Genomic DNA, 11,147 nt, shown 5'->3' on the forward strand with positions numbered 1-11,147 from the left:
GTCGTGTTGCTGCCTCACTTTGGCTGTTGACCTCACAACCTATGTGACATTTACAAAATCTTCAAAACGGGAAGTGTTGGGATTACAAGTGACATCATGATTGTGAGGGACTGATGAAATTTTAAAAAGACTGCTGAGTGTCCACAGGAGCTCGTAATGAGCTGCACATTGAATAAATTAGTTGGAATTCACTTTTGTGGCTTGTTTGCCGTCCGAATGCGGACGAGCTCTTTGCGTCTGACATGCACGCTGCACGGCCAGTTTTCTAGCCTCCTCTTTATACACATTTAGGCTTGCGCATTTAAATACATAATTCATTTCACATTTCTGATTTAAAAAAAAAAAAAAGTGTTTTGAAGACAACCACGGTGGATTGTTTCTAAGTCGCGTGACCAATGCCTGCTTGTAGTTTTCATGATTACGTGGGGAATTCTAGTGAGGCGCGCACACACTGTCCCAATCGTGACCTCGGCATCACCCCGCCTGTGCATGTTTTCAGTCGCTGTCGCTGGTCTCGCTGCTGGGGTCTCCCTGCACTTTGCTGCGGTGCTGCATGGCCCGGTGGTAGGCCACCTGCACCGATTTGCGGATGTTGGACTTGCGGCCTTCCAGCATTTTCTCCTTGTCCAGCTCCTGGTCCACGCCCAGCGGCACCAGCTTAGAGCGCGGCAGCCACTGCCTGCACACACAGAAAACGAGAAAAGGAATGTCAGCCGAGCTCTATGCGGTTGAACTTGACTTTCCGGTGAGTGCCTTTTCTTTTCATTCTTTGAAATGAAGTTTGTAGCTTTGGATTTTGCTGGCAGCGCTGGGCGAGTAAGTTCCAAACACATGACATATACTACATATTACCATCTGTAAATAAAATGTCGTGTGTTAACCAAGTAAAAATGCAGAATTGTGACATGACTTAACCAGGCTGATAATGCTAAAACTCTTTTTGGAGCAAATATTCACATTTTCCCTTCTTTCCTCACTGTATTACGGATAATACGCAGCAATTCATCGTCGACAATTAAATGACAAAATTGTATGAACATTGGATCAAACAAGAGGTCATAACTTCAAATCAAACATTCTAAATTGGACCTTAGGAAATGTTTTTATTAACCGTGTAGGGTTATTACGGAATAATCTTAACGGCGATGTTGTCAATTTACTTGTTTGACTTTGTTGAAATCATTTTCTGTGTGTATGTGATTCCGTTTTATAATGCTGGTTGTCTGTAAAGTTTTCTTGCTTGCCTAACAATTGAATCACATTAAGGAATCGACTGAAATGACTGAAGATGTTGAAGTCTGACAATTAATATCAAATTTCAGAAGACAAAAATGCTCCTCTCAAGTTTCTAATGCGTCAAATTTCATTCATAAAGCCTCACATCAGCCAGTATGGTACGCCCTCCGACGTATTTCACTTCAATTCCTTTGGACATATTTGTTTTGGTCCAATTTTGACTAACCATTTTTCTCAAATGAGACGGTTTTGGCAGTGTTACTTGGTGAGCCTATTTTGTTTTGCAAGGTATTTGCTGACATGACATGACATGATAGAGGTTGACAGTGTTTGTTACTTGGTGAGTCAAAAGGCAGCCTCAACAACATTACGAGAAGCAACAATGGCCTGGTTCCCCCCACCTCTTCAGTCCTCTTTCAAAACATTTCTGTGAACCGGCTCTTTGATGATTTTCTGAGTTTCCGTTGAAACCAGGTCACCAAGCGACCTGCGTGTGAACACTCAGGAAAATGTAAAGCCCCTCACAGGGGTGGCGGGGCTCACTCGGCACAGGTTTAGTGGCTGAACCCATGTGGGGTCAAAGCGCTGACAACTTTCGATGCTGCTGCCATTAGTGTGCTGATCAATTTTCCGTCCAAAGCGCCATACAAGACGAGTATGCGGGAGATGATCGAAATCGAGAAGTGAAAAGGGCTGAAAAGCGTCCATTAAATGTCAACATTTGGCAAGGGAACAAACACAAAATGGAAAAATAGTGGACCAAAAAAAAATTAAAATTCTAAAAGGCATGTATTTTTCATCTTCTGCCATAAATGAATAATAATTCAGCTTACTGAGTCGCTTACTTGTGAAACTTTGCTTTGTTTATGGCAGTATGCATGGAATATACTGCACCCCTAGTAGCCAAGGGGACCACAACAATAATGGCAGGGCTGGAACGGATTAATGGCATTTCCATTGATTTGAATGGAAAAAGGTGATTTGAGATACAAACTTCTGAACGTGAGACTCAAGGCAAACTGTATTGCGCCCATGCAAGTAAAGTTGCGGCTGCTCCCTCGAAGGTAGGCAATCGAAATGTTGCGACACATTTACATCATAAAGAGGGCAAAGCACTAACCAGGTTCTTTTGTTGTCAAAGAAGAGAACCAAGAAGAGGTGCTCGCGTGCTTCCTGGGTCATCTGCTCTCCGAGTTTGAGAACGTCTAGTGGTGGGACGGGGATGGGGACGCCGCGATGGAACACGCCCTCCCGGGGCATTTTGGGGTCAATGATCTGCCCACAGATGTCAGCATTTTGAAGCCGCCACAGCTACAATCAAACGTCAGGTGGTCTCACCAGAGCGGGATACGAAGGGTAGCCTCTGCACTTGGCCCACACCAGGTCCAGCGCCTCCAATGATGCGTAATCATCCGACGTCATCCAGCATCCCGCCCGCGCCCGCCCACGCACCACTGACAGTAAAGTGGGGAAAAAGGGGCACAGTCAGTACCGAGCGACCTCTTCTTGTCGTCGATTTTTTTTTTCCCCACTCACGATGCGACACTCCCCGTGAGCCTCCGACAGAGTACGACTCGTTTTCGGTGCCAGATGTCTCCTCGCTGCTGTCCTCCTGGAAGGCCGAGCGAGAGAACGACGCCTTTCCTCGGCCCTGCTTCGACGGTGTCGTGCTGTCGACGCGAAAGGAGAGCGACGATTAAGCCTGTGGCTGCACGATACCTAAATCGACACAAAGCTGGGATGCCTTCAAAAATGGCAAAAATGCTTCAACCTCTCAGTTTGTGCCTCAATTCCAGAATAGATAGATTGTCACCGCTCGATCGAGCTCGATGTATCAAAAACAGTGAGAGAGCTCACAAGAACGGACATCTGACCTGGTCCGGTCGGAGGCGGCGCTGCTGCTGCTGCTGGTGGTCGACTCCGAGTCGGAGCTGGAACGCGGAAGACGCGTGTCGTTTCTATACACGCGGAAGCTCTCCGTCACGGGCTGGTTCCCTCCGACAAATCCATTACTTGGCAGACCTACGTGCGCAGATTGATTGATTGATTGATTGATTGATTGTACTAATAACAACTTGATTGAATGGCAACTTTAAATGTGTTTACCATGTCATTTGACAAAGAAAAGCATACCAAATAAAAAAACAAGATGAGACAATCCTGGGTATATAAATACACATATACAGAAAAAAAAAACCAATACAATCTGACGCAGTGATTTTCAAGCTCCCATGCTCGGTATAAGATCTCTCTCTTTTTCGTTTCACACCGGAGAAGTAATGATTAACCGGTCAACTGTGACTCCAGAACTTTTTAGTAATCCAGTAAGAGATACAGTTCAGTTGTATCTATCTTTGCATTTGCATGTGATCTTTTCGAGCACCTTGATTTCGGAAAGGAGACAAACTTAGCGAATGAATGTTCCTTTTGTCACGTGAGGGAATACTCGAAGTTATTTGTGATGACATTTAGTTTGTATCTCTGCTGTTCATTCATGTCCGATTCATTGTATGCTTGAGCGTGTTTCCAGTACCTGGCAACAGGTCGTCATTATCGCTGTCAGTGTCGGAGGTGGAGCTTGTTCGGGGGCTGCGGGGACGCTTCCTTTGCCTGCCCGGCGACAACATGGGCAACTGCGGAGGCCCGATGGGACTGGGGGCGACCCCCGCTACAATGTAGCCAGGATCCCGGTTTTTAGGAGGGCGTCCGGGCCTTTTGGGAGGTCCGGCCATTTTGGGGTTCTTCTTGGAGAAGAGAACGGACGTCCGCCGGCCCACTTCTGGAGCCAAGGCAGAGGACGATGCGCTCATATCTGTTAGTTCAAAACAATAACAACAAAAGAAACCTTTCAGATGTTTTGCACACAACCACAATATAGATTGGGGAAAAAAAAAAGAAATGGACACCCATCTCTTAAGATGTTATAACCGACTTGAAGCGTAAAATTAGCATACTGACCTTTGCCGCCGAGCTCCTGACTGCTGCTCTCTTCCCCTTCGTCGTGGTGCCCCGTGGACGACGGGTGATGCGGGAGCGAACCCCGATCTCCCCCGCCCCCTCCCCCGAGAGAATCCCTGGCCCCGCCCGATCCGCCTTCTCGCTGGTGCGCCAGCTTTCTCTTGATGATGCTGAGCTCCTTGCGGAGAGCTCTGGCTCTGCGGGACTGGCCGATGCTGTGCTTCCCCGAGCTGGCCTCCTCCAGACAAGCCTGCACGTAATGCAGCTGCTCCTCCAAAGGCCGCCGCCGCCTGTTCTCCGCCACCAGGAGTTCTACGGCGGGATGAGCATGCTAAATGTGTTGCACACTTCTCACAAAAAGTTTTTGTCTCACCATCTTCATTAGATGACAACGGCCAATCTCGTTCTCTTTCCCGCTCTCGTTGGCGCTCCCTCTCCAGTTCCCGTCTCGTATCGGGACTGGCCTCCCGGGGGAGGTGCATGCCGGTCTCGTAGTCAAAGCCGATCCTGTCCGCTTGCCGCCTGGCGCTTCTAATGACCACTCCGCCCATTTCTCGGAGGCGCAACGCAGCCCGGTAGAACACCGTGTCCTTGGCGTTGTACTTGAGGCAGTTGTTGACAATGAGACCAAAGTCACCCTCAAATGCTTCAAAAGTCAGATAGCGGTGGGATTCCAGAAGGTTCCACATAGTCTGGAAGTCCATGGGAGTGTCAATATGATCCAGGTAGTCTGGCACCTGCAAGTCACCATGCAAATAACTGCTTCTTTTATGTGCTTATTTATTTTATTTACAGAAAAACGTGTACGTGTGTGTACACAAACATATTGACTGACCTCTGCAAGGGGCACGGGCTCAGTGAAGAAGTTATTAGTGTCTCTTTCCTGTAACTGTTCTAACGTACTCCTCAGCAGCACCAGGAGGGGAGTCAGCTGCATCTCTAGCGCCATCTGCTGCATTTTAATCTGAAGAGAAAAAAAAAGGAGACTCCACAGTTATTTGAAGTGAGCACTCTCATAATTGTCGGTTGGGGTGACTCGCGTTTATTGAGCTAGCATATCTTTAAAAGAATCTCAAAGGTTGAGACACGGGTTAATTATGTCGCTAACTAGTGGAAGAACAATTCATTGTTCAGTGTGTCACCAGTGCTTCCTTACCATAGCGCAATTAAGCTTTTGAAGCACAGAATGCGGAAACGCGCAACAGTTTTCCTCGTGTAAATAAATGATCATACTCCATCGCCACATCTCACCGTCTCCCTCTTGAGTTTTTCCCTCTTGCGGATGAGTTCCACAAGTAACCTGGCTCTCTCCAAGTCGTGTCTGAGTCGTTGCCACGCCTTCAGTTGCTCCTTCAATACCGTTTGCTTCTCCTCGCAGTCCCTCTGGAGCGGCAAAAATCAAACTTGACTTGCGTGACACAGGAGAAGACGCTAACCGCCGGTAAGATCATAACGTACCACGGGAAGTTGAGCTGAAGGCTGCGGCGGGACGGGCTCAATGTGTCGTTGGGACTGCAGGTGCGTTTGAAGCCGCCGCAGCAGTGGTACGCCGTTGCGGCTTTGCCTCTTGAGGGTCCAGTAGCTGTGAAGCCGTTGCATGAACTGGCTCTTCCTGGGTACTGTTAAGTTGCTGGTGATTTTGCTTAGCCTGAATCAAATCAAACACGAGTTAACTAAATTACAATGGTCATTATATTTTGGTCGTCATGGTGCTTTTGGGTCACATTTCTAGATGAACTGGAAATTAACTTCAACTCTTTAAGGTGAACTGAATTTGAATACTTAGTGTTGTCTAACAAGGAGTTGAATGGCAAATTTCACAGCAGGTGTGAGATGTCTGAAAATTCGGCCATCTAGAAATAACGTGAATGGACAAACGTTTGTGCTCAGCAGGTCGAACCGGTGGTTTGGTAGCGTCACCTTCTAAAAATCTAATTTGATTGAAAATTCATCTAATTCAACTTTCCCATGAGGTAATGTCTTGGTCTCAAAATGCGAGCAGTATGAGGAAGAGGCCAGTTTAAATACAAATTCTAATTGAACCAGGAAATGTCTCAAGTCAATTCAATGACAAGGAATTCAGTGTGACAAACACCTGTTGTTAAAAAAAAAAAAATTAAAAAAAATAAAGCAGTGCAAAAAGTACTGAACCCCAATTGAATGTTTAAAAGTCAAATTAAGTACGTTAGTTTCATGCGGAAATTTGACCCAACATTGCCAACGAATGTGTGTTTGTGCTGAGCAGTACCTATGAGGGGGTATACACGGCACTGAGACCACCGGAGCTGCAGCCCTTCTCTCAGCCAATATCTTCCTGGCTCGCTTCATCTTCATTCTCGACTTGGCCTTTGCCCTCTTCGCCCGCTCCGAGCTCCAGCCCCTGGAGTCGTCGTCGTGGCCGACGGAGGGCTCGTCGTCCTCCTCCGGTTCGCCTTCGCTTTGAGACGACGCGCCGCTGGTGCCGCCGACGCCCCCCAAGGGCCGGGCGGATCCCGGAGGCGTGTGGATGTCACAGTAGGCCGTCTTGCGGACGCTGAAGGAGGTTCCGTTGGCTCCCGTCTCTCGGACGGGCTCCATTTTCATGTAGAGGCCGGCTTGCTGCGCGCATGTGACGTGGAAGGCGGTGTAACAGTTGGCTTTGTGACACTGAATGCAGGCGCCGGAGCCCCGCTGCTTGCAGATGTAGCAGGTCAGTTTCCAGCGTGCCGGAGGGATGTGCTCGATGCTGTCGATGGGCTCAAGGAAGACCGTGTTGGCAAAGCACACCTAAACATTCAGAGTACAAAGTTAGCGCCAAGTACAACGTTTTTTAACTTGACTGAACCGTGACCGGAAAATGATTGAATTCCCTTATCCCGCCCCAAAATAATAATGGTGGTGCTTAAAATCAAAATATTCCCCGAGAAGCTGACCTCCGGGATCCAGAGAGCGCACACCACGTGAGCCCAACGTGCGTCGTCCGTCTGTTTGAAAGCTCCTCCCTTGTTGGGGCACAGGGCGCAGTCCACCGCTCGACTCGGCGACTGCAGGCAACGACGACACAACCACTGGCCTTCCGGGATGTACGGCACGCCGTAGCACTCCTGGTGGACGGCCAGGTTACACATGTCGCAGAAGAGGATCACGTTGCTGTTCTGACACTCGCCGTCGTTGCAGATGCAGCATACGGCGTCCTCGTCGATCAGGGTACTCGGGTCTGCCTGGTAGAGACAACAGTGAGCTCACATGAGGTGCAACAATTGATCGACAACATTGATTGTCACACACAAAGGGAAATAATGACACTTTTTAAAATGAAAGAGTTTGGAGTAGTCCCGTGGAAAAGAACTGCCAGTGCTCCGCTTGCTCGAGTACCTTATTATGGCTTTCAAAGTAGGACTCCTTCTCTAGACGATCCATGAGGTACTCAAAGACCTCCTGAGGGATGGGGGTGACGCCGTCCATCCGCCGCTTGTCGTTCATGATGTCCAGCCAGATGTAGTCCTCCTCGTCGATGTCGTACTCAACCTCCTCGTCGAGCTCCTCTACGGACTTTTCCATGTACCTGAAGCAAAACACGCGTGGCATCAGTCACGTCTATGCCACTTGTGTACTGCAACACACGGTCCCATTTCATTTGATGGCTCACAAATAAAGCTGGGCTATTGTATCAATATTTTTAACTTGATCTTTCCCTTTAGCATCTCCCGACCAGTAGCCTGCTGACGATGTGACGACGAACCTCAACAGGAAGTTTCCAGTCTCTCTGTTCTTCTGCTAACAACCCAAGCTATCCACAATTAGCCAAGCTCATCTTTTAGTCAGAGTGCATTTTAAGACATTTCCACTTATTAAAACGGACTATTTGAACAATATTTCAAAACAAGAATGGGTATTGAGAAAATACTGTACAAACTTTGGTGTGTTAGATATATGCCTTTAAGAGGCGGGGTCTGGTAGGGTGGAGTGCGACGATGGATCACTTCAACACACTTTGTTGACACAAATTTGCCTATTTAGAAAAAGCTTTGGCACCATTTCCGAGAGGGGAGCGCTTTTAGCAAAATGCCGGGAACAGGTAACACACACACATAAAAAAAAAAAAAAAAGAGTTACAAAATCTGGAGAATAACCGTCACGTTCAAATATTATTAGATTCAATTATTCTATTGATTTTTCCATCAATTAATCTGATACGATTTTGTTTTGCATTAAAGTATATTGCAAAACCGTCATTTCCAAGTAACTGTTTATTAACCAATTCTTGCTTTTTTTTATATTGTTTATTGACAAAAAAGAATAATTAAGCAATATCAGACAAGAGGTATTAACTCATCAACCTTCATGAAATCGATTCATATACTAATTTGGTCATTGTTTTCCAGATATTTCTAAATGTGTTGTTTTGATTAAAAACAAACTACAGAAATCAGAGAATAATAATTACGATTTGGACACTTTAGTTAAACAACATCTGTTTTATGTGAAAGGGTGAAACTTACTTTCATTTACAACTTTGAAACATTTTCTATCCGATTCATCTATCAATCGATTCTTAAAATATGAAAATGAGGTGACTTTCTTTGAGCAAGTCTGACCTGTAGTAAGAGGATGGACGGGGAGGAGCGTCAGGCCTGTCTTGATCCAGTTCACGGAAGACCGCCTCAGGCAGCTTGACCGCAGGCCCCGACTGGGCGCCGTGGTGGTAGGCCGAGCCGTCCTTCTTTTTCTCTTTGCTTTTATGCTTCCCGGACTTGGGCGTGGATTTGCCTCCGTTGGAGGACGGAACGTCAGGCCGGTCCTTGCCAGCGCCTCCTCCCTCGCCGCTTCCTCCGTCACTCCCGTTACAAACACCCCCAGAGTTGGTGACTGACGGCGGGTCGTCTTCGGCGTCGCTGTCCTCCTCTGACACGACGTCAATGTTCTCGAAAATATTGATGCGATGAACGCGTCCTTGGATCTCCAGCTCCACCATCCTCTGCGCTTGGGCATACGTCATGCCGTCTCTGCCGGGGGAATGCGAAGGTTCAGAGCGTCCGGGGCTGTGAGGCATACTCCCACCGTGTCCCTGCCCGCCTCCTTGTCCAAGACCTCCATCATCCAAATCCAGCGAGCCAGCCAGGGACACACGAGGCGGACGCCCCTTGCGCTTCTTGTGGAGCGTGGCCTGCACAGGAGGCGGGTTGTCGTGGTCATAGTGATACAGGTGGTACTCGATGCCGCTGTAGCTCTTGTAGACCTTCCGGCAACTCTCCACGGGGCACTCGTAAGGCGGCTTGCTGGCCCGCAGGTTGTGGCAGAAGGTCTTCACGTCAAAGTCCAGGCCCATGACGCCAACGGCCGCAGCCGGCTCGAATGTTGTTCAGGTTTACATCTGAAAACAAAGTGAGTGGGAGACTTCAAGCTTGTGGATGGCACCTGACCTGCCATGGCATGGCAGTGACCTTTAAAGGCCTTTTTAAGTCATAGTCATTAAATTAGTTTATGAACATTGCCTTGGCCCTTCATTACTGTAATGATTTAGAACTCCTCATTTTTATATCGTATTCATCGGTGTTACTGGGTTGTTTTTACAGAGCCGTAAGAAACATCACGAATTTTGTTATATACTGCGGACATAATGAAATAGAAGTGCCACTCCGGGGTTGTGTTTCAAGAAAGAAACTTCAAAAACAGAAACGAAATATAGATAATCAAGAGAATACAAAGTGATGCCATGCAAATAGCAGTATGGCACAAATGTTTACGTGTTCATTTGCACCTTTTGTGTTTTAAAAACAAGATGATGTTATGTGGGATGATGTTGGAAGTGGAAAGTCACTTTGCCACCGGTTCCTCTCTTATACGCCGCACTTTATTACATGTTTATCTTTGTATTATCTTGACGTATGCCAAGTGTGTAAATACAGCTAAGGGAAGTCGATGCATTCCCACTAAAGAATCTTGTTAGCGCACACAGCAGCAAATGTGCTTTACGCTTGGAACTCGTTTTTACAGTTGAGCGTGTTAAGCAACTGCCAAAGCTTGACTTTTGGACATGAATGGCGAGTTTAAGACCAAACTTCCGCAGCTGAGGAAAGCTAACGCTAGCTTAGCTTGTCGCCTCAATCGCGCTCTTTAGCACATTACGATTCGAGTAGCAAAAAAAAAAAAAAAAAAAAACCAAGCCCGAAGTGCGAAAGCACATAAAGGTGCATACAAACGGGCAGCAGCCTTTTGATGGCCGACTTGTTGTGCGTGATGTCGGAGGTTCGTTAGCTGCGTTTACGAAGCATTTATTAGCTTCGGAACTGGGGCGTCGCATGGGAATTTGGTGACTTTTAATAACCAATAAACAGTCGAATGTCGACATTCAAGGGGGGCAAGTTTGGCTTTCGATCTGTGCAAGCAAGCATTTCCCTCCAACCGCGGCGACGACCACCTCACGCACCGCCCGACTTCAATCGCATCCAAATGACATTTGCTCATCTTAGAATTTAGCGCGACGCCTGTGCAATCGTCAGCTAATGTTACCCAATCGAGCCACGAAACGCAACAAAGCAGCCAACCGCCAAGTGATGCCAAACACTTTGTTCTCTTTTATTTATTGGCGGATTACAAACAACGATCACTTACTACTTCCATCGCATTGCACGAAGAGCCTTTCGGGGCTCACGCATCGACATTAAGTGCTTCCTAATTCCAAGGAGACGTCGTAGGAGGTGATCGTGAGGTTATTTTAAGAAGCAATGTCCTCTCGCAGTCGTTGCATTGTGCGAAAGAAAAGGAGAAAAGAAGCATTTACTCAGTGAGCCTGAACAACAAAGGGGGCCGCCATTGCGCCAAGAACGTTGGCTTCTTGGGCGCCTGTCGGCACATTCGACACACAAAGCGGGAAAACGGGGAACCTTTCCTCATGCCCCCCCCCCCCCCCCCCCCCCCCCCCCCCCCCCCCCCCCCCCCCCCCCCCCCCCCCCCCCCCCCCCCCCCCCCCC

At 47.7% G+C, this 11,147-nt stretch overlaps 1 protein-coding gene across 4 annotated transcripts; it reads right to left on the bottom strand.

Moving 5' to 3' along the window:
• Positions 1-331: 331 nt before the first annotated feature.
• On the bottom strand, positions 332-11,073 carry brpf1 (bromodomain and PHD finger containing, 1). Of its 4 annotated transcripts, none has more exons than XM_085920080.1 (16): positions 10,958-11,073; positions 8,772-9,547; positions 7,549-7,738; positions 7,107-7,394; positions 6,443-6,960; positions 5,653-5,842; positions 5,446-5,577; positions 5,030-5,158; positions 4,568-4,931; positions 4,195-4,506; positions 3,770-4,048; positions 3,111-3,258; positions 2,773-2,906; positions 2,575-2,690; positions 2,357-2,511; positions 332-679 (listed from the first exon to the last, which is right to left on the bottom strand). In XM_085920080.1, the coding sequence occupies exons 2-16, from the start codon at positions 9,500-9,502 to the stop codon at positions 496-498; spliced, it is 3,870 nt and encodes a 1,289-aa protein (XP_085776206.1). In that variant the 5' UTR covers positions 9,503-9,547; positions 10,958-11,073; the 3' UTR covers positions 332-495. The 4 variants fall into 4 exon arrangements, with proteins under 4 accessions (XP_085776206.1, XP_085776189.1, XP_085776215.1 ...); XM_085920063.1 differs by having other exon boundaries at positions 10,789-11,065; XM_085920089.1 differs by lacking the exon at positions 10,958-11,073 and adding an exon at positions 10,373-10,689.
• Positions 11,074-11,147: the final 74 nt, after the last annotated feature.

The sequence above is a fragment of the Syngnathus leptorhynchus genome, chromosome 1, assembly GCF_054491065.1.
Source record: "Syngnathus leptorhynchus isolate UIUO chromosome 1, UIUO_Slep, whole genome shotgun sequence".
In the NCBI taxonomy this organism is placed as follows: domain Eukaryota; kingdom Metazoa; phylum Chordata; class Actinopteri; order Syngnathiformes; family Syngnathidae; genus Syngnathus; species Syngnathus leptorhynchus.